We start from the raw sequence: 26,196 nt of genomic DNA, 5'->3' as shown, positions 1-26,196 counted from the left end.
CTGCTGACCACGGGGGTTTGATTGACAGGCGACATGGCCAATCATAACGCCGAATACGCAATTTTGTCCGACAACAAAACTGTCAGTAGATTAACGTCGGTGGACTTGAACTTGAAAACGGTATTGTTTAAATTATTTAAATTACAATATTTGAAAGTTGAGACTTTGTTTCATATCAACAGTAACTCTGAACTCTCTCTCGTAGTCAATTGTGTAACGTTAGTCTTTGCCCCGCGATGTATTTTTCACTGCGTGAGTGAGAACATGATGTGCGTGACTCGTGAGAGCCGCCTGGCTTGTCACACAGTAACTAAAAAAGGCGGGTCTTTGCGAACGGTCACTATAATATTAATGATAATGATTCCATGATAATGCATGGAATATTCGGCAAAGCGCTACTAAATAACAGGGCTAATTTGTGGGGGGCGTTGCGTGGTAAGGCTTTGGCAATCAGATGGCTAGTAGTATCTGCTCCACAGCCAATCAAGGGCCCCCTCCTTGTTCGGGCCCCGGGGCTTTAGCCCCGCCTAGCCCTATTGTTAATGCGGCCGTGTGTATGCTGCTATTTTTAAATAACACCTGCTAGGGTTATATATCTTGTGTTCAAGTCACAAAACAACCATGAGATTAGTGTTTATGATTTTATTTATGATAAGTGAAAGTATGGTAACTTATACTCTGAATTTGTCTTCTGCATTTAACCTATCTAAGTTAGTGCGCACACACATTGGGAGTAGTGAGTAGTGAACACACACACACACACACACACACACACACACACACACACACTGCAAACTGTAGAAAACACACACACCCGGAGCAGTCGGCAGCCATTTTAGTGCCCGGGGAGTTGTAGTAGTAATTTGTGTTTTACTCAAGGGCACCTCAGTCATTTCCTGCTGGTATTGAGAATTGATCCCGCAACCCTCGGGTTACCAGTCTGACTCTCTAAACATTAGGCCATGACTTTCCTTGTATAAGATAGATATACTGCTTTTTATAGGAAATGGAGAGGGGACTGTCGGAGAGCCATCACAAAACCATCAACCTTCCTCGGGCAAGGTAAAAATGAAAATGTCTCTACATTTTAAAGAAAAAAATCCCAGCAGAACAATAACCAATAAACTCTCAAGATCTCAGCAGAGGCAGGTTGACTAATATTTGTCCTTTTTGTATTTTGTAGATTTTCAACGACTCAATTTATGGTCAAATAGAGCTGGACCCTCTTCTGATGAAGGTCATTGACACTCCTCAGTTTCAGAGACTCCGACACCTCAAACAGCTGGGAGGAACCTATCTGGTGTATCCAGGCGCCACTCACACGCGCTTCGAACACTCACTTGGGTAAGGTCAAAGTAAAGTAAAAAAAAAAGGTTTAATGTAAAAACAGTTTATTGAAATTAATTCAAGCTTAAACCCTTTTACAGTGCCTTGCAAAATTAATTAGACCCCTTAAAAATTGGCTTGATAGATTATCAATAATACATACAAACATGTTCCCAAACTGTCACGGTCTGACTGTGTTTACTTTCATTTTCATGGACTTTTAGTTTGTTTCTCTTAGTTACCTGTTTCCTGTGTTGCTTTGTTCCCGCCAGTCATTAGCTGCCATAGATATTCATATAACGATCACACCTGTTAGTCTTTGAGTTCATTATCATTGTGTATTTAAGTTCTTCATTTCCTTCAGTTCTTAGCCCAGTATTGTCCGTGTGTTGCAAGTTGTTTAGTTGTTTTTTCTCTTGTGGAATTACATGGGTTTGTTTTGTTTAAGAAATACTATTGCTATTTGACTCTTTTGGCATCTTCTTTATCTTCCTTGGACTTCAACTTTACACAATACCGACCCATGGAAGAAATAGAGATCCCCTCCATTAATTTTGCCCCGATGGGGAATGGTCACAGATGTTTATTTTTCAAAAAGGAAAACGAAACCTAGATGATTATGTGGAGGAGTTTGTCAGCGTCAGCCTTCTCACCACCTGCAACAACCTGACACTCATGGAGGGGTTCAGGAGCGGACTGGATGATAAGATGCCTCGGTGGATTACATCAGTTTCTCCCTTACAGTCCTCTCTTACAGTGGGCGACGTGGAAGAGGATTCCCTTACCAGCGTCCAGCTCCACATAACATTCGTCAGCAGTCCAGAGCCAGACCCAGAGTCTAAGCCCATCCAAGAGCCCACCCCAGACAGAGAGACCCAGCTTATGCCCAGCACAGACTTCATGCCTGAGCCAATGTCTGCAATGGAGCCAGAGCCAGAGCCTTGTCCGTCCCTGTGGAAGAGTATGAGGTCCCGGTTGAACAGGTGTGGGAGCCGGCCATTACATCCGCACCAGTGGGAATAATTGTGGAGCTGAAAGAAGAAGAGTGGCTGATAGACTGGGAAACGGAGGTAGCGCTTTCCTCCCTGATCCCCACCTATGAACCTCTTCTTCCTCTAGAAGTCCCGTCCTGCCAAATGTTTGTTCATCACCGCTGGTCCCATCCAGCAGTTTTCTTCGTCGCCACTGATCCAGTTCAACACCAAACCTGTTTCCTCACCCAACACTTGTTATATGTTATGTATTTTTACACCCAGCCACCCTTTTCTGCCTGCTCCACCGAAGCCAGCCATTCCTTCGGCCCGTCTCCGGTGCCTCCCTTCAGCCTTTTGGCTTCTCTGTTGACACTGCCATGCAACTCAGACCTGACTTTCAGTCCCCAGCTCTACCTTGACGTGGGGATTCCCTGGCTCCACCTCATCCCTCCGAGTCCTCATCTCCACCTAGGCCCATAAACCAATCTTTTTTCGCCCTGCTCTTCGCTCCCTCAGCTCCACCTGGGACCATCGCCACAGACTTCCGGGGTCTTTGGCTGTGCCTCATCCCTCCAGCCCTATGGCTCCGTCAGGCTCCTCCTTCCTCCTCCTCCTCCTGGTCCATTAATGTCGCATGGTCTTTCAGTCCATCGGACTCCACATCTCCTGGCGTCAACGCTATCAGTTCGGCTCAAGCTTCCATCTTGGCTCCTCCCTCCATCAGCTCCATCATGGGTTACCTTTCTCCTGGCTGTCTTCAGGGTTGCTATAGACTCTCATTGGCTATCCGCTCCTCCATGGGTAATTTCCCTGTCAGCTCCTCTCTGGGTCAACCCCACCCTGGTTTCTTCTGCCGGCATCCCTGCCTGGTGTCTGCTCTGTGCCGGCCCCTTATCCACCTCCCTCCGTCAGACCCTCAGTCTTGGTGTGAGGACGCGCCTGCCCGGGGGAGGAGCTTGTTCTGTCAAATGTCAATGGTTGTTCAAATGTCAAATGCTGTTTCATTTGTTTCTCTCTTGTGGAATTACCTAGGTTTGTTTTGTTTAATAAATACTATTGCTATTGTACCCCTTTGGCATCTTCTTTAGCTTCATTGGACTTTAACGTTACACAAAGAAGATTTTTATTGCAATCTTGTTTTTTTTAAGCCAAAATTGGATATTTCTGAGTATGAAAAAAAAATTCTGCTTGCCAAATATTCATGTACCTCATATTAAAATTATTCAAGCTTTAGACTAAAATTATTTAAAACTATCCATTAGTGTTTGGGGTCTTTAGGGGTCAGTACAATTTGAACAGTGGCAGTACTATTCAACGACTTCACAACTAACTGGTAATTTTGCATCTAGAATTTGATGTACTAATAAATGAAAATCTGTTTTCTTTGTATTACTGTGTTCTATGTATTATTTGCATCATTTTGCTATTGATTATAATGTGCTTTTGCAGTTGTGCTATGTTTTAAAACTCCTTTTCTGTGACTCTGGTTTCTAAATATTAGTGGAGTTATCTGTAAAGGCGCTCGCAGTACGGATGGATGGCGTTTATGAATTAATGACCAGCCCATTTCTACCTCTCCATAGATCTAGAAACTGTCTGTTAAAACTCATTGCTAACAAATATTATCAATGTATTGATTACGTATGAAGAGATAAGATGCATATCTAAATGCAATTCATATTCATGAGCAATGTTTCTGAATGGCTGAAAAAGCAGCAGTCACAGGATTCACAAGGGTTCATGAAATATTATAAGCTCTTATGCTCTACTACATCACATCAGAAACATTCAGTCAAAATTGATTTAAATGAATTATATATTCTAAGAATCTTAACATCTTGTTATGAATAAACATGTTTCACTGTGTTCATCAAGAGCAACACAAATATATGCAAATGTCTTGAGCTACAAATTATAATCCTGCGCAAGGATGCAAAGACAGATGGCATGGTTGATTTACCCTGCATTTCTGAAAGGCAGTTTGTTTAAAATTATCTCTAATCTGTGCGTTGAAGGATGGCATATTTAGCAGGACGTATGATCGATGTTCTGAAAGAAAAACAGGATGATCTCGGCATTGATGAAAAAGACATCCTTTGTGTCAAAATTGCTGCTCTGTGCTACAATTTAGGTGAGTGCTGTCAACATACATGTGCACATCTGAGCAGAAAAGATATACTCTGTCTATATCTGTTTTAAAAATCGTCCAAATAATTTAATAAAAAATATTTACCATGCATTTCTTGACATGTTTTTATTTGCACAATTGCTGTTTATGATCCTATAGAGTATAAGAGAAAGTTTGAAAGTTAGACAAAATCACACCATATATGCTATATATCTATATTGTATTTTATTTCTGTAACAGTAAGATGGTTCACAAACAAACTCCTTTAAAAGTTTGATGTCACACACATTTTTACATGACACAAGATGTGATTAATATATTTAATCAAATGAAGATGGTATGAAATATGCTCTTAGGTAAAATATAACATGCATTGTTCAGTATAATTTGTTTTGTATCTTTAAGGCCATGGTCCATTCTCTCATCTGTATGAGCACTTCTACCGCGAAGCCCTAAAGCAGGGTAAGTGCCTGAGCTTCTCCTTCACTTATGCCAGTGCTTGTGGTCAGTTACACATAAATTATTAATAATGCTTGTTTTGGAGCTTTTGTACTATTATTTATTTATTTATTTACTCACTTACTATCAGTTATTGGACAAAGAGACAGATTGTAATGAAAGCAATGTCTAATGTCTGGTTTTCTTAGGCACAGTATATTGTTTTAATGTTTAAGTTTGTTTGATGTTTTTCAGAGGGTTACACAGGTGACACTGGTGGCTATGGAAAGCGCAAACAAAAGGATCAGTCAAAGACAGGAAAAGGTCAATAAAGAGAGAGTGTGTGTGTTCGAGAAAACAGCATTTTTTCAATTCATGAATGAGTTGGTTTTTGTGGGATCATGCATAAAATATACATCATATACAATAACTCCTGTTTGTTCTCTTTGTCAGGGTTATATTGGAAGGTAAGCTCCAAAATTCTCTTGTACAAATATACATGTTTTATACAATATATTACACAATACAATTATACAAATATACATGGATCTCAGCCAATACAGAGACTCACGGCCAATACAGAGACTCACTACTGCATCAAATATCAAGATTGAACTTCTCAATGCACAATCCATCACAAACAAATCTTGCCTCATACATGACCATATATTGGTTTAGTGTTTGGATATGATGTGCCTTACAGAAACCTGGCATCAACCAGATGTTTATTCTTTTTTAAATGAGACCTGTCCTCCTGGCTACTGCTACTTACAGAAAGCCCGCAGCACAGGCCGTGGTGGTGGTCTGGCTGTCATCCACCGAAGTTATCTGATCTTGTCTCCTATAACCAGTGGTTAAATTGGCTTTTATAGGGAGGGGGAGCCCTTATTTACGGTGAATGGTCATCATTCAAAATCGCGCCGTAAAATGACTTAATGTGTTTTTACACCAAAGAGGCTCTTTTTCCAGTATTGATGTGTAAGGTAGGGTTGAGTACATATTTAAACAAAGAGAAATACTTTACAATTCACTTTTTGTTTTACCTTTAATGTTAACAGACAGCAACGGATTTCACCCTCGGGAAATGTATGAAATTGAACATGTTTGAAAATATTGGTTGGCAAATATCTTTTAAAACAAGAAAAAATGTTGATTGAAAAGAATCAGGGCCAATTTGTTTGGCAGTTTGTTGTTTGATTTAATCACACCGACACGCAGGGCCGTACGTGTATTTTTATAAATAAAAGTTCCAAAAAATTATCCTGCTAGGGGGGTTTGGGGGCACGCCCCCCCCCCCCCCCCCCCACCCCCACCCCCACCCCCACCCCCACCCCCACCCCCCACCCCCCCAAAATAAAATTTTGGTTTTCGTGATCTCAACATGTCCATTTTAAGGTGTTTTGAAGGCCAAAAAAATGGACAACAGTAGCTTTAAAAGCACGTCAGTGGTCAGCATTAAGTAGGCCTATTTTATCAGATAACAGATTCTTTAACATGAGAATCAGTTTAAATGTTGCAATGAGTGATCCACACTATAAAATGGAAATGCAGAATGTTTATGCATATTGTTGACAATACACAATCACATATTCGAAACGGGAATGTCCTTAAATAAGAAATGATTCAAGGATTATTTTGTAGATGTTACATTTCAAACAAACGCCAATGCAATCATTCTGTGCCCAGAGGCATATGAGCAATTAGTATGAGCATCAAAGATCAGTTTCAGCTACTTTTTCTTTCCTAAATTAATCAATATTTTTGGACTAGCTAATCTAGTGTTCATTTAATCAATGGTTCAATTGTTCACTCATAAAGACAGTCACTTGTCGCCGCCTTCTGGCTTAATGATGCAAACACAAACAAGCGGAGTGATACAAACAGTGAAAAGTCGAACACATTCGAGGTAACGTTATACAAATATATTACAATAATAATGGCAATATATTTAATAGGGTGCTTGTGTTGTTAAAGGGGAAATGAAGCAGTCAGTCAAGTTTACATAATTTACAAGATGGATTACCACTATAATCAAAAATTATATAAGAAACATGACAAATGTTAACATATAAAAGAAAAAAAGAAACACCAAGCTTATAGTATCCACTGTCTTTGATCAAACTGAGTATTTCTGTCGATCATTTAAACTTATATCGACAAACAGCTGTTTAGATTAGCTACTTGCATCTTATCTCGCACGGTATGCCCGTTAACTGAAGTGTGAAGCGTCGCGTTGGGATTCGCGCTCGGCTTGCGCTTCTGTGAACATAAATCCCACTTGCTTTGATTGGACTCAAACATTTTGACATTGACGAGCGGGTGAGTGCTCAGCTCAGACGAGAAGGTCAGTTATCGTTGCGATGGGCGAATCATTGCAGCACCAAATTCGAGTTAATATTAGCCAATTATTTCATAACTTTCATTATATACACTCAACAAATTTTATATATTTGGTGCTGAAGGAGACGGAGCTGAGCTCCGGCAGGGTGTGTTGTGGACCCGAGGAGGCGGAGCTGCGCTCCGGTGCGCTCCACCCCAATTTAACCTATGCCTATAACCCTGCCTGAGCTGTCTTCGTTTCAATACCTTGCATTTAAATGTAAGCACCCTCTCTCCACGACGATACTTATTATCTACCGGCCACCCAAACCAAACTCATCTTTCATCCCAGAGATAGCCAATATTCTTTCAACCTTCTGTACAATGTCTGCCAATATCATTGTACTTGGAGATATGAATATCCATGTTAACTCCTCCACCTGCCGTTTCGCAGCAGAATTCCTCCAATTACTTGACTGTTTTAATCTGACACAACTTGTCGATGCCCCCACTCATACCAGGGGCCATACTCTCGACCTAGTCATTACAAACTCCGTTTATCTCAGCAATCCTTTGGTGTATGATCTGGGAGTTTCCGACCATAAGGTCATCTCCATAAAAATGTCTTCACCGTATAAGCCCAAACGCCAAATCTGCTTCAGAAACCTGAAAAACATCAACCTGGAGACTATGGCATCCGACCTTCAGCATCTCCTCTGTGTAAACTGTTCACCACCCATGGACTTAGTGGACTATTACAATAACACCCTCAGAAGCATTATGGATCTCCATGCCCCGGTCAAAACCAGAACGGTCACTTTCTCCCGATCAGCCCCCTGGTACACTGATGAGTTACGGAAAATGAAGGCAGCTGGCCGAGCCATTGAGAGGAGATACAAAGTCACATGTCTCTCTGTGCACAAGCTCGCTTTTCGGGAACACCAAAAGGTCTACTCAAAGTCACTTACAAAGGCACGGTCACATTTCTACTCAAACGTCATCAAGAATAGTCCCGGAAATTCCAAACAGCTTTTCTCAACCATAAATCCTCTGCTCAAACCACAAACCCCCTCACTTATAGAAACTACAGAAGAGCACTGTAATCATTTTCTGGACTTTTTCAAAACAAAAATAGACTCAATTCATTCTACCTTTCCTGGATCCTCACCACTATCCACCCAGACTTTTCCCTCACAGCTTGCAATCTCCGAGCCCCTACACTGCTTCCCAGAAATCACACAGTAAGAGGTTGAGAAGATAATCAAAAGGATGAAACCTACCACCTGTGCCCTCGACTCTTTTCCTACATCTCTAGTGAAAGTAAACATATCTGTCCTAAGCCCTCGGATCACCACTGTGATAAACGACTCCCTCCAGTCCGGCAAAGTTCCATCTGCCCTAAAAACTGCCACGATCAGACCACTTCTCAAAAAACCAGTTGTATTTGCAAACTACAGGCCCATTTCCAATCTCCCATTCCTCTCCAAAGTACTGGAAAAGGCTGTTGCCGCCCATCTACAGGAACATCTCAAACACAACAATCTTTTCGAAAAATTCCAGTCTGGTTTCCGCCATGCCTACAGCACGGAAACAGCCCTGGTTAGAGTCACAAACGACCTACGAATGACAGCTGATGCTGGTTCACCATCCCTCCTCATATTACTCGATCTGCCTGCTGCTTTCGACACAGTGGATCATGGCATACTCCTAAATCGTCTACACCAAACCACTGGAATCACTGACACTGCTCTTAACTGGTTTAAATCATACCTCACTAACAGAACAGAGTACATTTTTACTTGGAAGTGCAAGGTCCCGGCAACACACAGCCACCTGTGGGGTCCCCCAGGGGTCAGTTCTTGGCCCCATCCTCTTCATCACTTACATCATCCCTCTCGGCCATGTCATTAGCCTCTATGGAGTCTCATTTCACTGCTATGCTGATGACACACAACTGTACTTGAAAACGGAAACAAACACCACTGCAATTTCACCAACATCACTTCCGTCTGCAACACTCACCGCCTGTTTGGAGGAGATAAAGGTGTGGATGAAACACAACTTCCTCCAGTTAAACAGCTCCAAAACAGGGGCAATTCTTGTTGGCACCCCACATCAAACCCAGTCTTCCCCCATAACTGGCATAACTATCACTGGTCATGACATTCCCCTCTCCACAACTGTCACCAATCTTGGTGTAAGATTGGACCCACAACTCACATTCGAAGCCCATATCAAAAACGTCTGCAAGATTTCCTTCTACCATCGAAATATTGCAAAACTATGTTCTACACTCACCTTGGCAGATGCTGAAAAACTTGTCCACGCCTTTGTCTCCTCCAGACTGGATTACTGTAATGCACTTCTCGTCGGGATCCCTAACAAAAGCCTGCAGAGACTGCAGTATGTTTAGAATAGTGCTGCAAGGATCCTGTTGAGAGTGCGAAAACACGACCACACCACAAATACGATTGAATATAAGGTCTCCCTTCTTACCCACCAGTGGATCTATGGAAACGTAGAGCGGTGGATCTATGGAAACGCCCCCACTTTTGAAAGTCCAGTTCAAATCCCCGGATGTGTTCTTGATCCGCCCCGTCTACCGAGGATTCATCGAGAAGTGACTTGTGCGGACTTAAGACAGCCAGGTATCCCAGAATGCATCTCACACCAACCAGCAAGCGTCAATAGCAGAGGAGAAAAACTCTGTCATTTAAAATTACTGCTGATATTGTGTCACGAAATGTAGTTTTAAGAGTTTTTCAGGCAAGAATGTAGTTGTTTAAAGCTCAACTCTGTGGTTTATTTATAAAGATAGCGCCTATTTGAAAATGTGATCTGCCGTTTCCGGAGTTGTGAGATCCAGGCGATCACCGCTCATTAACCCCGCCGAGAACAGCCTTACCTCGGCTAGTGCTTCTGATGTTTGCCGCTGACTCCAATGTTTTATAGCTTTATATATTTAGGTTATTTCACGAGTTCACACTTACATCAATTAAACAGAGTAAAGATTATGCGTATTTGGCGTGCTGTCCGGGGGGAGGGCTCCGAGCTCGGAATTTTGCCCGAACCCAGAGTACTCCCCCCGTTGTTGTAAGAGTATTAGGACTATAAGTGAGGAGATGGGGTGGTGGAGGGATGCTGTTAAACTGTCAATGAACGGAGGTTAGTTTGCTGTATATATACACAGCGCTTAACTCGTTTATTAAGCACCACTCTTGTCTAATTAGGTTTGATTATCCGAATGTGCTCCACGTGTGTTTAATTAGGTTTAATTATCTGAACGTGCTCCTCCCGAACTTTGTTAATAAAACATCATTTCACGAGTTCACACTTACATCAATTAAACAGAGTAAAGATTATGCGTATTTGGCGTGCTGTCCGGGGGGAGGGCTCCGAGCTCGGAATTTTGCCCGAACCCAGAGTACTCCCCCAAAAGGCAAAAAGAGCAAAGGACAGCCGCCAGACTAAAGACCCCCCAAAACGCAGAGAATTTGGCGGGCTGGCGTTTTGAGAATAAGCCTGGTTGCTTGACCAGGAGGGCCTGCTGGCTCACGAACGGGGAGCAGTCGTAATTTGGAACAACAGTTGGGAGGGCTCGCACCGTTTCTCGACGGGAGCAGCTCACAGCGTCAGACAGGTGAGCTCTACCGGCCGATGAACAGCGTGATTTATGCCGCCTGACCAGGAGGGCCCATGTTGCTTCTGGCAGAAGCAGCTCACTGCGCTAGGCGGACGGGCCCTATTGGCTGACGAATGAGGAGCAGCAAGATTTGGGAATGACGGGTGATCTCTGCCGACCGATGGCCGGGGAGCAGCGAGATCTAAGATGGCCGACCGATAGGGCCCATGTAGCTTCCGACGGGAGCAGCTCACAGCGTCGGACTGGTGGGCTCTACCGGCCGACGGCGGAGTGACAAATTTTGGAAGCCCGGCCGGGAGATTTCTTGCTGTGTCTGCTGGGAAATCAATACCTGCTGGATGGGAAAGAGGAAACATAGATGAATGCGACGTCTGCTGGGAGACCAATGCTCGCTGGACAGAGAAAGAGGAAACATAGATGTATGCAACGTCCGCTGGGAGACCAATGCTCGCTGGACAGAGAAAGAGGAAACATAGATGCATGCGACGTCCGCTGGGAGACCAATGCTCGCTGGACAGAGAAAGAGGAAACATAGATGCATGCGACGTCCGCTGGGAGACCAATGCTCGCTGGACAGAGAAAGAGGAAACATAGATGCATGCAACGTCTGCTGGGAGACCAATGCTCGCTGGACGGAGAAAGAGGAAACATAGAAGCATGCAACGTCCTCTGGGAGACCAATGCTCGCTGGACAGAGAAAGAGGCATCACGTAGGGGTTTTAACAGGAATATTAATTCTGAATAGTGAGGTACTGGAGAGGAGACATCACTGCTGCGGCAGTGGAAAAAATAGCGAGAGAAACAGAGCTCCTGCGGGAGCAGAGGAGACATCACTGCTGCGGCAGTGGAGAAAATAGCCAGAGAAACAGAGCTCCTGCGGGAGCAGAGGAGACATCACTGCTGCGGCAGTGGAGAAAATAGCCAGGGAAACGGAGCTCCTGCGGGAGCAGATGAGACGTCACTACTGTGGCAGTGGAGAAACTTACCTGGAGAAAAAAAGAGCTCCTGCGGGAGCAGAGGAGACGTCACTACTGTGGCAGTGGAGAAACTTACCTGGAGAAAAAAAGAGCTCCTGCGGGAGCAGAGGAGACATCACTGCTGCGGCAGTGGAGAAAATAGCCAGAGAAACAGATCAGATTATTTTATTTAATGCCATGTCGGCATTCAGAGCTATTTTCATGGCAAAAATTAAATCACAAAAATACAAATATCATATAAATACAATAAAAACAAAGCAAATATAAACAACAAGTCATATTATATAATATATATATTTAAATTAACATGATAAAAAATCCAAAACCTTTTCAGGCATAATCTCATTAAATATGTCCTTCAATGAAGAAACTTCATAAAAGAGCATTCTGCTTGCGTTAAGGCCAGAACAATCTAATAAAACATGTTTGACAGATAAGGGAATTTTACAAAACATACACAAAGTTGGGTCTTCAACTTTAAGCAAAAAAGCATGGGTCAAACTTGTGTCCAGAGAAACAGAGCTCCTGCGGGAGCAGAAAACTTACCTGGAGAAATGAGCTCCTGCGGGAGCGGAGAAGACATCACTGCTGCGGCAGTGGAGAAATTTACCTGGACAAATTGAGTTCCTCTGGTGTGAGGCTGAGCAAAGGGAGGAGTAGGTTGGGGCCTGGTGGGCCGATGCTCGTCTTCTTGCGCGTTAATCAAAAACGCGAAGAGGAGGTGAGAGATTAAATCCTTGCAGGATTATGCGCATCTGAAGTTTAAGTGGCCGAGCAAAGATAGCAGTTCGCGTTTTAGAACAGTGGGAAGGTGGACGAGATCAAAAATATCCTATCGATTTTTTCTTGTGCAGTGAGGCCTGGAAAACAACTGTATCCAAGTTAATGCCCAGAATTCAAATGGACGAGGCTGAACCCATGGTTTTAACCTGTGCAATTGGAATCCCGAGCTCAGCAGAAACTGTGCGGGGCTGTGAGATCGATTATTAAACGTACGAAAATGTTCTTATTTTCTCAGTTTATTTCGTTTATTTTGATCATTTCTATGGGTCATATTCCCTGCCGATTTGTTCGTTCTGAATCAGAAAAACCAATAGTGAAACTGTGGCTTTAAACTAGCCTACCTACTTCAAAAAAATAAAAATACATTTATGCTATAACTTTAAGTTTCTAAGCGATTTTTGTAAATAAATTCCAGGACAGTGTTAACGAAAGGTTCTTAATGATTCTGAGTGCAATCTGCACGTAATGTGCGACCTATTGTTTACGTGTGAGTTTACCAAAAGGAATAAGCATCGCGTTAATGAACAGCAAATCATTTGTACGGAAACTATTTAAAACGCTTGTTCCCCCGATCAAAATTAGTATCCAGATAGCATAACTTGCTCGTGATTCAACAACTGAAGTGATACGAAGTTCAATTAGGGACAGAAAACGAAAAGGTTTTGAGCTGAGCACTCACAGAGTTGACCCGGCAGATGTTGAGTGTGGACTGACCGGGACTGAATCTGCAGCGCGGCTTACTTAGGGTCTGCTGCGGCGGCCTGGCGCTGGAGGAAGACCCGTTCCTTCGAATTAAGAGGGCGGCATTGCCTTATGACCATTTCTCTATGGCAGGAATTATTGAATGGTCCAGTTTAAAGAAATACGCGGAAGTAGATTGCTGATGTTTCGCCCGCGGTGGCGAGGACCCGTTTGTTTGGCCTGACGCCCACGAGATAATACCAGAGGATTGTGGCAAAGATTCCTAATCCTGAAGGACGAAAGATTCTTCATCAAACGGGAAGAGCTCGATTCGGACATGTTAGGAAGGTACTGCGGGGCCAAATGCTGTTAAACTGTCAATGAACGGAGGTTAGTTTGCTGTATATATACACAGCGCTTAACTCGTTTATTAAGCACCACTCTTGTCTAATTAGGTTTGATTATCCAAATGTGCTCCACATGTGTTTAATTAGGTTTAATTATCTGAACGTGCTCCTCCCGAACTTTGTTAATAAAACATCATTTAGCTTTAATGTTGTAACCTACTAGAGAGCTGACTTATGTTTGACTGAATTGTTTGCTTTATTTCTTATTGTATAGCTTCTTATTCCTTTTAGGCTACTTTTATATTGGCTATTATTGATCATTACAATGGACATTTAACAAAAAGAGACGGGTGTGTCATTTTTTTAATATATTTTAAATATGTATATTTAAAAATATACAAAATATTATATTTATTTTATTATACATGTACATTCTCTTCACTGTATGTACATGTATAATAAAATAAAATGACACAACCCTGTCTCTTTTTGTTAAAGCTGCAGTCCGTCTCTTTTTTGGGTTAAAAATTATCCAAAATAAATTTTTGAGCAAGTACATAACCAGCCAGTGTTCAAAACTCTCTGCTTGCCGTACCTTGATTCAAAACGGTAAGCCTAAAATATACTTACAGAGATAACCGGAGTAGCCAGAGCGAGCCGAGTGTCGATATCAAGAACTCTGCTGTTCCATGTGCAGAATTACTGGCCTTGAGTCCTCCAGTCCTCTGCAGTTCGCTCTCCTGAGTCGAACTTGGCAATTCCGAACTACCAAGGACGCATGTCTGAAGTTTGCGTACTTTGTATTTAGAAACTCCCAGGCAGGTGTTTTGGAGCTGGTTGGAGCTAAACCTTGCAGGACAGTGGCCCTCCAGGAGTGGAGCTTGACACGTGTGGATCAAATTAACTTACTAAACACAAACAATCCTATTAGGCCTTGGATTCACATATGATAATCAGATAATCTGATTATTTTCACCAACAATACTATCTTGCCATAGATCAGACATTATGAATTTAGATTTTTAAATACATTGTGTGTCTAAAAAAATGTTTTTTTTCCTGCACAGACATGAAGATTTAGATTGCATATATCTCAACAAAGGTGACATGCTTAATGTCACAATGCATGCTGGGAGCCATGAGTTTTACACTATAGTGGGTCCCAGCATGCATTGCGGCATGAAGCATGTCACCTTTGTTGAGATTCATATGCTGATTCTTGATGTCTGTGTGTGTCTAAAGAATGTATTTTAAAATTAATTCTCAAAAAGAATACTTTGAGTACTTCGTGTCTAGTACTTTGATGCCACACGTCACAGGGCGTCGGCGCTGTATCAAGTCGGACACAATTTCTAACCAGCATGCACTGCTTCAAGTCAGCCTCCAATCGGTCTGAGCAGCGCTGCATGAAGTCCAACAAGCCTCTTGTGTTTCTCTTTTCTTCAGTGATTCTGCTTGTTAACAGCAGGTGTTCATCACCAATGTTCAGTCATAACTTAATGAATCTCTTAATTATCTCATTAACTTCAACACTGCTTCAGTGTTACTTTAACACTCTGTAGAGTGGGACCATACGTCCTCTGAGCAGTGTTGATTTAACACTGGGAATTTTGGAGTGTCTACCACCTAGTAAGAATAAAAGACTCCAGAAATTAGGTAGGTCTTCTGCTGTGACATGCTGTTGATTACCACAGATGATAATTCATTTATTAATTGTAGTGCAAGTGCACAAGAGTTTAAAAGTAGAAATGTGAAGCTTGTTTTTATGATAAAGCACTTAAATTCTGTTGTTGTGCTAGAGCTGATATCTTGAGGGCAGCTTTCTGACACCTATCACGTTTCACTTCAGAGTACCAGATTTTGAGTCCTGACTCGTAATCTTTTCCTGATCCCATTCCCCTCTCTCTCCCACTACATATAAATAGTCCATTTGACATAGACTATATTACAAGTCTTCTGAAGACATATGAGAACTTTGTCAAAGGAACAGTAGGATAATATTCATGGAAGTTCTTGCCTTGAAAATCTAGCTTGAACGCCCTAGTCATCATTAACTTATTATATCGGCAACAGCTTTGTCATTCTGTTATACATTTTGTCCTAATCTGTTTCAATTCATTATTAGGCTACTTTCTGTGGTAATCATCAATAACAGAAAACAGGTCACCGATCAATTTTAGGTCTGATTTTAGATGCTCAGCCTCTTCTTGTGAATCTTATACAATTATACATTTGTGAATGTATGTACAGTTTGCTCCAACCCTGGTCCCGAAGTATCCCCAACCGTACACATTTTGGACGTCTCTCTCCCCTGACAGCCATTTCAGGTCTACAAGTCTCTATACTAATAAACTGATGAGTTTAATCAGGTGTGTTTGATTAGGTAGACATGCAAAATGTACAAGGTTGGGGTATTTCAGTAGTAAAACCACAGGGCATTATTTCTAAGATTTACAATATGTTTTTTTAAATTAAATTAGGAGGCATCATTCTTGATGCTTAAGGACATATTAAAGAATGAGGAACTGAAGGAAAAACTACTACTGAACAATGAAGATCTCACCTTTATTAAGGAGTTGATCGATGGGGTTTTTACTTCAAATGAAAAGGTACAAAAACCTGTCAATTGCCATTTCAGTTAATGCCCGTCATGTTATACCGTTTTTCTTTGAGGATTGAAGTTATTTTCTTTATTTCAGTGGCCAGCGAAGGGCAGGACTCAGGACAAGGCTTTCCTGTATGAGATTGTGATCAATAATTGGAATGGCATTGATGTGCACAGATGGGACTATTTTGCAAGGTAAAAATATAACATTTTAAAATGATTCTATTTTACATTTAGATAAAATTTACTAAAAGGTTTAGGTAAAAAAAAAAATGCTTAAATGGTCAGTTTTAAATTGTGATGTATTTTAGATTTATATACGTTTTCACATATACTAATTTCAATGACTTATTGATGAACATTATCAAAAGATTTACTTTTAATGTAGTTAAAAATATAGGTAAATACACTCACCTAAAGGATTATTAGGAACACCATACTAATACTGTGTTTGACCTCCTTTCGCCTTCAGAACTGCCTTAATTCCACGTGGCATTGATTCAACATGGTGCTGAAAGCATTCTTTATAAATGTTGGCCCATATTGATAGGATAGCATCTTGCAGTTGATGGAGATTTGTGGGATGCACATCCAGGGCACGGAGCTTCCGTTCCACCACATCCCAAAGATGCTCTATTGGGTTGAGATCTGGTGACTGTGGGGGCCATTTTAGTACAGTGAACTCATTGTCATGTTCAAGAAACCAATTTGAAATGATTCGAGCTTTGTGACATGGTGCATTATCCTGCTGGAAGTAGCCATCAGAGGATGGGTACATGGTGGCCATAAAGGGATGGACATGGTCAGAAACAATGCTCAGGTAGGCCGTGGCATTTAAACGATGCCCAATTGGCACTAAGGGGCCTAAAGTGTGCCAAGAAAACATCCCCCACACCATTACACCACCACCACCAGCCTGCACAGTGGTAACAAGGCATGATGGATCCATGTTCTCAATCTGTTTACGCCAAATTCTGACTCTAACATCTGAATGTCTCAACAGTAATCGAGACTCATCAGACCAGGCAACATTTTTCTAGTCTTCAACTGTCCAATTTTGGTGAGCTCTTGCAAATTGTAGCCTCTTTTTCCTATTTGTAGTGGAGATGAGTGGTACCCGGTGGGGTCTTCTGCTGTTGTAGCCCATCCGCCTCAAGGTTGTGCGTGTTGTGGCTTCACAAATGCTTTGCTGCATACCTCGGTTGTAACGAGTGGTTATTTCAGTCAAAGTTGCTCTTCTATCAGCTTGAATCAGTCGGCCCATTCTCCTCTGACCTCTAGCATCAACAAGGTATTTTCGCCCACAGGACTGCCGCATACTGGATGTTTTTCCCTTTTCACACCATTCTTTGTAAACCCTAGAAATGGTTGTGCGTGAAAATCCCAGTAACTGAGCAGATTGTGAAATACTCAGACCGGCCCGTCTGGCACCAACAACCATGCCACGCTCAAAATTGCTTAAATCACCTTTCTTTCCCATTCTGACATTCAGTTTGGAGTTCAGGAGATTGTCTTGACCAGGACCACACCCCTAAATGCATTGAAGCAACTGCCATGTGATTGGTTGATTAGATAATTGCATTAATGAGAAATTGAACAGGTGTTCCTAATAATCCTTTAGGTGAGTGTATATGGAAGGAAAATATACAATTTGGCTGTAAATATGATATTTTTTTCAGTTTTTCCACTGTTGAAAAAGTTTGGGCCAGATAGGTTTCTGATCATGTTCAGCTGAATGCTAGTCTATTTCAGTTACCCCTCATTTTCAGACACTTTCATTTGTGCATCATGGCTGAATGGAGCATTTCTACAATGGCATTTCACGAGTTGACACGTACATGAAATCGGATGTAGTAATTTATGCGTATTTGGAGTGCTGTCCCGGAGAGGGCTCCGAGCTCGAAATTTGGCCCGAACCCAGAGTACTCCCTATCCTTTACTGGGATAGAAACCAGCCGAGAGTGAGGTGATGGGGTGGTGGAGGGATGCTGTGAAACTGTCATGGGACAGAGGTGAGGGAAGGCTATTTGTATACTGGCTTCCTCTTGTGCTGATTGGTTGATTACCTGAACGTGCTAAGTAACCAAAGATGCTGCTACATCCACAGTTATGTGTTACTCTAGGTGCCATTTTAGTCTGCACAAACCAATACAGTACTGAGAATACCTTTAAATCCTCTCCTACTCACAGAGACTGTCATCACCTCGGCATCCCAAACAGCTTTGACCATCAGCGTCTGCTGAAATCTGCTCGAGTGTGTGAGCTGAACGGGAGAAAGCACATCTGCTTCAGGGACAAGGTATCATTTACTACTCGTACGATTACTTTCAGTCTGTTTTGATAAAACAACATAATGTTGACTTTAGTTGTGAAAATCCATTTATATAACACATTAGAGATATGTGAGTGATCAATCTTTGTTTATTTTTTAATTGTAGTTGAAATAATTTCTCTTTAGCCAAATAAATCAAATGGAAACTGGCAAGATAAATATTCATCCTCGTATTGTGAAGTAATGAAAAAGACATCTCAAGATTCCGATAATTTCTTTAGTAATGTCAATGACAGAACACAATAGAAAGATCATTCAGTATTGAGTGAATTGTATTTAACAGTGTTAATGCGTCAGTCTGTTCTTGTGTCCATTGTTCCTCTCACAGGTGGCAGATAGTGTTTATGACATGTTTAAAACCCAGTACGCTCTGTACAGCCAGGCATACCAGCACAAGATCGCCAAAATCATTGAAGAAAAGTGGGGTTTACTGTTTTAACTCATTTCTCGTCATGTTCTTTTGTTGTTTATAGTTTTTTTATTGGTTCATAAATGTGTATTTGTTCATTAGAATCACAGAAGCCCTCACTGCAGCTCAAGACAAGCTCACCAAGATCTCACCGTTTACGGACTGCCCTTCACCAGACGATGGCCAGAAGAAGAGGGCAAGTGGCTCACAGAAGCGGAAGATAGCATCTGACGACGAGAGGCTGGCTAAATTGTCCAAACTCACAGGTACAGTAGGTTTAGAACATAAGCAGGGTTCAGATGAGGCAAAGTAAGGTTGTTCTTGATCATTTGGTATACTTACTCTTGTGATTTCCACTTGGTTGTTGTCAACTTTTAAAGCATTCTTCATTAATAGACAGATTAAAAGTTCAATCTAAGATGTTCTCCATCAGATCACATCTTTGAGGAGATCTTGTACTCCACTGATGTCGAGCTGGAAGGGGCCAGAAAGAAACTTGAGGACGTTGTGAGACGCCGCCTGCCAAAGTGTGTGGGAGAGACCAGAATAACAGAAGCTGAATTCAACAACAAACAGCTCTTACAGGTAAAAGAGAGCTCAGGAAAATGATGCATCAATTAATGACATTGCACGATTAATTAACAAATTTTAGACCACGAATCAGTTGCATTAATGGAAGGTAATATGGACATGTAAATGCAACATTTATTTCCCTGACAAATTCTCTCTTAGCAAAACCATTTCAAATAATAAATTGTGTTTGATTGCGTTGAACACTGCTCACTTTTAAGCAGGGTTTTTTTGTTTTGTTTTTTTACAGTGGCCTTTAGCCATTGTCTGATTTGATCAGATGTCTCTTGAATGATTTGATCAGAAAACTGCAACTGGTAAACTGGACCAGCTATTTAAATAATTTTTACAGCATAATTAAGCTAAATTAAGTTCTAATGGTATATTGACTTATTTACAATAATCCTATTTACAATAAATAGATAATGTTAAATTAGTGGAATCTAAAACGGTGCATATTGTAGAGTAAGAACAAGACAGTGATTCGTTTCTTCAAGCCAAAACTCGAAAATTCTTGACACATTTGTTTTGCCTATGAAAATAATAATCATCTATTTTAGAAAGTTTAAATACTTTTACCAGAAAATGAAGAGATACTTATTTTGCAGTGTAAGAATTGTCTGACATCAGTGCTTCCCACAATTACTCTGTAAAAGAGTGTGTAGAGTGTGTGTACGGTGCGCACATGCGATCCAACAGTTGTTCTAACTAACTTTTTAGTTAACTTTACTTAATGTGTTAACTTAATTGTAAAAATCTAGTAATCTGTAATGTTCACATACTATTCCTTTTTACTCATAAAACCCAAGTTAAGATGAATTGAGTGCCATTTTGTCAAGCCTGTTTGTCTGGATGTTTTGAGGCGGGGCAATAGACGTATCACTCATTTCCTCCACTTCTGCAGTTCTCTTTCTCTAGTTGCATTCACCCATTTCTCTAAGTCATCTTGAATGTTGAGTTGTCAATATAACTGAAAATTTGGAGAGAACATCACATAAGCTGATTTCATAAATTGATGTTGATTTTCCAAAAAATTTTTTGTTTGAATTCACTATTATGGTGATCAGTGTTCCCTTTGGTTGGCCACTTGAAACTTCATTTATATTATTGTAATTCTCTTCATATTGATCCTGCCAAAAATCAGTTATTTGGTTTCAATTGAAGGAAAGTAATAAATAGTAGTGATTGTGAAGTGAAGCTTTCAACACAATTGTATTAGAAAAAGGTTAATTTATTTGAAGCTTTTCAAATCAGCTCAATGAGGACATTAATCTTAGAAGCAAAAATGAATGAATGGATAGATTAATAAATTAATGAAACAATAAATACATGACAACAATCTGAACCATTGCATACTCCCAGAAACAAGAAACTCTCCTAAACTCTCGCAATACTAATGCTAGTTCAATGCTAGGCAATACACCTTACAAACCCACGAGGGCGCGCACATGTTTGCATCTTTGAATCAGAAGGGGCTTTCGCACCGGAGGAACCTTTTCATAGTTCCCGGAAGCAGTCAGGTGGGTGTGTGTGAAACGAAGCGCACGTGATTTTGATAAAACGAATCAAGCATCGATACAAGGCTTCACTGAAAATAACTACTTTTTGTGACACACGCCTCTGAGCGTTGGTGTCACGGCTAACATATAACTAATAAATAGGTTGCTTTTAAAAGGTGACTAACTAAATTACTAACTAGTCGAATAATGATCTTTTACATTTTTATTGCTATACTATTATGTCATATGTATTCAACATTCAACATGCAAACCAGTGGTAACAGCAATGGTAGCTATACTAAGTTGAGAGTAAATCTAAAGTAAATGATCAAGTGCTCTCAGTTATTTTTTAGTTACTAGAACTCTTGTGTAAGTGAACTATACTAACTAAGCATTTGTCAGTTCAACAAACTATTCCTATTTCACTTAACTTCGTTTCCTTAAGGCAATCCATTTGCATGCTTTTCTTGAAGTAAGTCTAACTGATTAGATTGTACAGTGTGGTTCTGGTCTCGACTGCAGCAGTTTCACATCACTTCATCACCTCCACTAACAACCAATGCCTTGCATCTGATCTGCCTTTTTATAATGTCAAACTTTACAATCAATTGAAATGTGCACTTTCATTTAAAAAAGTAATAAGAAGCATTTACATTTTAAACGTTTACTACATAAGTAAATAAACATTTAAAACAAGGCAATTGTTAAGGGTTGTCATTTACTGTTTAGGGGCATGTGCATCTCTTCTGGGAAAATGCTTCTACTTTGTTTGACTTTAATACCTAATACAGGATGAGTGGAATGAAGCGGTGGACGAATGGAACAAACTTCACCCAACTGTGTTCTTGGAAAAGAAGGATTTCATCGTTTGTGTACGTTATGTTCAAAACTTACTTTCCCATTGGACTTTTATGCTTTATTTCACCAGATTTAAGGCACTGTACTATTGTAAATCTCCCCTCACAGGTGCTGCAGCTGGACTGTAGTTACAGCACGGGTAAAAATCCATTCGACAGTGTCTATTTCTACAGGAAGAGGAACCCTACCGAAGTATTCAAGATTAAGAAATATGAGGTATTCGCACCAATTTGCTGCTTAAGTAATTTAGCATTTCCAAATTAGAATTCCACATACATTTATCATTAGATTATTTAAAATTACAAGTCACACTGTGTTATCAATTAGTCTATGGGTCAAGAAAATATTTGTAATAATACAGAATACAGGTGAAACTCGAAAAATTAGAATATCGTGCAAAAGTTCATTTATTTCAGTAATTCAACTTAAAAGGTGAAACTAATGAGATATTTCAAGCCTTTATTTCTAATAATTTAGATGATTATGGCTTACAGCTTTTCACAATATTCTAATTTTGAATTTGGGGGTTTCATAAGCCTTAATCATCAAAATTATAACAAATAAAGGCTTGAAATATCTCACTTTGCATGTAATGAGTCTATATAATATATTAGTTTCAGCTTTTAAGTTGAATTACTGAAATAAATGAACTTTTGCACCATATTCTAATTTTTCGAGTTTCGCCTGTATTACATTATAAATGTACCAGTTTTAGACAGGTTACTTGACATCACACATTCACATTTACAAATTAGTGACAACAGATGATAAGGCAATTGCCCAAGCACCACATTATCATCAAATTGCACTTTTTTTTTCATTGATTAGTTGTTTGTGAGCTAACAATTATCCTTCAATGTCAATAATTAAAAATGTACACAAATTGTACCTTTAGTGGTACGTTATCTTGTTACTGGGACTTACATAACTCTACACTGGGTAAAAAATGATGTGTTGAATTTACTTAAAATATACATGCACCATTTTTGCAAGACACTTTTTAAGTAAATCCAACTTGGGTCAATTTTGTTTCAAATGAACAAGAAGACGTTTGTTATATGTACCTAAATATGAGTTTACTCAGCCTGTTCTCACGTAAATGCGTCTCTATAGCACGCATTGTGTATTATCGTGCAATCTATACGCGAAAATGAGTTTTTACGTGCATATGATACACAGTTTTCGCGTGCATTTGATACGCAGTTCATTTGCGTGTAATACACACACACCCCACACCACTAATTCTACCCAAACGTATAATACAAATTTTAATTGATGCCATGGGTCAAAAGACAAACTCTAACACGCCTATTTTATTTCGTAAATACAAAGTATAATAGGTATAATAATAAGAGGTAAGAGGTTGTGCTTCAGTTTAGGAATACACCCCACTAATGAAATAAACAAGTGTTAATGAATGTTAAAAAGTAAAATCTTAATATTTAATATATAATATTTATATATACTGTCAGGATTTACTAATGACGCAGTGAGAATCCCCCAAGATGTTCTAAACCTGTATTTCTTTCTTCTGCTGAACACAAAAGAAGATAGAGTGAAGAATATGGGTAACCAAAGAGTCGATGGACCCCACTGACTTCCATAATAAAGAAAGAAAATGCTGTGGAAGTCAATGGGGTCCATCAACTGTTAAGTTAGTGATCCTCAATGTCTAAAGGACGTTCAAAGAATGTTTTCTGCCAACATTTTGAGAACATTCATCAAATAACAACAAACAATGTATAATGTTTTGTGCCAACCTTTTGAGAACATTATTAAAGACCAGATAACGTTGAACAAACATTCTATTAGGCCTCGTTTACACTGTCAGTGAAATGTGACCCAATTCCGATCATTTACTCGTATGTGACACAGATCGGATGTGTTCTATGACAGTGTAAACAGGAAAAAACGCATGCATTCGGATATTTCGAGATCGGTTTCAGGCCTCGTTCATGTGTGGAAATAAATCAGATGTAAATCGGATATGTGCCAATGCGACTGTCATGTAAACAGGCCGATCGGATTTTCCGAGGCATTGGGCCACGTCTCCGGTTTAATGACGAGAGAAACCCCGACGCATCTGCGGATGGACGGATGGCCCGACTCGTCGTAGGAGAGGAATGTGGACACACGTTGACACAACATATCAAAGGTTGGCTTGCTCATCCTACAATTCCAGACCCACTGCTCCTCGTTAAAGCCCACCACAATCTCATCAAAGTGTGTATATTGCACAATTTTATTTTTCACGTGCCATTTACGCCAAAAATAGTGTTTTCTTGCATGATACGCACTTTATGGCGTTCATTGCGCACGTTTACAGTGCGTATCATATGCAAGCAAAAACTATTTTTGTCGTAGCTATAAATTCGTACTATAAAATATACTATACTATAAAATTCGTGCTATATTCACTTTCCTGAGTGAATACTTTTGTGTTGTATGTTCCCACCAGTCCTGAGATCTCGCTGCGCGTTCGTCCATCTGAGCAAGAAGACCCCTTTAAACATGCGCGATGTTTCAGTCAAGTGTAAACACATGACTCGGATATGGGTCACAATTTAAAGAACGTGTAAACGGACGGTAAAAAAAACCTGATATAGGCAACAAATCAGAATTGGGCATCAAGACCTGCAGTGTAAACGAGGCCTTAATGTTACTAGAAGAACGTTTGTTCATAACTTTGAGAGAACCTTGCCAGAACATTGGCCAAAGTTATGAGAACAATCCCCTGTAAACTGGGTATTTATTTAGTCAATCTGGGCAAGTCAAAGCAAGTTTCCTGGGTCTATAGATCTATAATTACTGATCAACATGTGTTTGCTTTCACTTGTATCGGCAGGTGTCCAGTCTGATGCCTGAGGCGTTCACTGAATATGTTGGTAGGGTTTACTACACAGAAAGCTCTGATGAGGAGGAGAAGGACGCTAAGGAGTGCTTCAAATGGTGGCGCCTCGGCAAGGTGTGTGTTTTATTCGTCAGTCCTGCAGAATTTCACCCACCCACACACACACACACACACACACACACACACACACACACACACACACACAGAAAGAACTGTACAACGACATTGTTCGTAATCCAAGTGTTTTGATGGCTCTATTTGCTGTCTCATACAAAGAAACATGCTGTCTTCTCTCTTCTTCTACAAGTGTGTGCTTGTGGTCTGGGATCAGGATGGGTGTAGAGGCAGCGAGCGCGTGCCCGTCTCTGGAGCGCTGCGGCATTAGACAGGTCCTCTCCTGTGAGGTGCGCAGAGGCGTCTGGCAGCTCTACGAGGGTCCCGGATACAGCGAGCCCTGTCACCCGCTGGAGCAGAAGAGGTACCGCAGTCCTGCAGAGTGGGGCTCCACCGAGTCCAGCGCTCCTGTGCTGTCTCTCAGACATGCAGAAGAGGCAACTACCGTCCGTTTATCATCAATGAACTGACTGTTCTTTACTGCTATTGGGAAGCGTCCTTGGGCTTGGGAAAGGTGCTATATAAATTAAACTTATATATGACTTGCCCAGATTGACTAAATAAATACCCAGTTTACAGGGAATTGTTCTCATAACTTTGGCCAACGTTCTGGCAAGGTTCTCTCAAAGTTATGAACAAACGTTCTTCTAGTAACATTAATAGTTTGTTCAACGTTATCTGGTCTTTAATAATGTTCTCAAAAGCTTAGCACAAAACATTATACATTGTTTGTTGTTATTTGATGAATGTTCTCAAAATGTTGGCAGAAAACATTCTTTGAACGTCCTTTAGACATTGAGGATCACTAACTTACAAATCCAACCAATGTTTCCCCAATATTGCTTTTGTTCACCTTTAAGTAGGGCCGTCAATTACACAGGCCGGACAAAGTATTCATGTTTAATTATGATTTCAAAACAACAATAGTCTTATCAGTGATTTACTCTGCTGTCACAATCATGTAATGTCATTTAGCAGCTGCTTTAATCAAAAGCAACTAGCTAATGAGGAACATCACAAATCACAATTAAATAACTTATGATCCACAGCTCAAATCTCTATTAATGCTGTACTCTCTTATTATTGCTTCTGAAGTCACACATGTGTCCATATGCCCTTACGGAACAAAAATATGTTTCCACATATTTATCATCAATATATAATATGGTGTAATAAATATACTGAAAAATATATGAAATACTATATTGTGCTATATATTACAATATATTGAATAATACATAAGGAATTGTTGCTTTTCGTAAATTTACAATATATTTACACTGTAAAATGTCATTAGATGAGTGTGAAAACATGTGGAAAAAGGAGGTTTTACTCAAAGTTG

At 40.4% G+C, this 26,196-nt stretch overlaps 1 protein-coding gene across 1 annotated transcript; it reads left to right on the top strand.

The window, feature by feature from the left end:
• Positions 1-1,006: 1,006 nt before the first annotated feature.
• On the top strand, positions 1,007-25,324 carry LOC130068974 (deoxynucleoside triphosphate triphosphohydrolase SAMHD1-like). Its single transcript, XM_056232632.1, has 16 exons — positions 1,007-1,057; positions 1,184-1,344; positions 4,316-4,431; positions 4,834-4,890; positions 5,122-5,190; positions 5,320-5,333; positions 16,097-16,225; positions 16,316-16,416; positions 18,412-18,520; positions 18,882-18,973; positions 19,065-19,228; positions 19,396-19,547; positions 21,823-21,903; positions 21,998-22,105; positions 24,735-24,838; positions 25,072-25,324. The coding sequence occupies exons 1-16, from the start codon at positions 1,007-1,009 to the stop codon at positions 25,322-25,324; spliced, it is 1,761 nt and encodes a 586-aa protein (XP_056088607.1).
• The last annotated feature ends 872 nt before the right edge of the window (positions 25,325-26,196 follow it).

Source organism: Rhinichthys klamathensis, unplaced genomic scaffold (assembly GCF_029890125.1).
Source record: "Rhinichthys klamathensis goyatoka isolate OS25496 unplaced genomic scaffold, OSU_Roscu_1.1 h1tg000350l_1, whole genome shotgun sequence".
NCBI classification, from domain to species: Eukaryota; Metazoa; Chordata; class Actinopteri; order Cypriniformes; family Leuciscidae; genus Rhinichthys; species Rhinichthys klamathensis.
Note: the sequence above shows the minus strand (reverse complement) of the source record. Positions and strands in the feature narration are given on the sequence as shown.

What these genes read in the sequence shown, in the direction of transcription:
- LOC130068974 (XM_056232632.1), top strand. Translation starts at nt 1,007, where the DNA reads ATGGAGAGGGGACTGTCGGAGAGCCATCACAAAACCATCAACCTTCCT. An exon ending in AAACCATCAACCTTCCTCGG is followed by an intron (nt 1,058 to 1,183) that starts GCAAGGTAAAAA and finishes TGTATTTTGTAG; the next exon opens with ATTTTCAACGACTCAATTTA. An exon ending in CCGCGAAGCCCTAAAGCAGG is followed by an intron (nt 4,891 to 5,121) that starts GTAAGTGCCTGA and finishes GATGTTTTTCAG; the next exon opens with AGGGTTACACAGGTGACACT.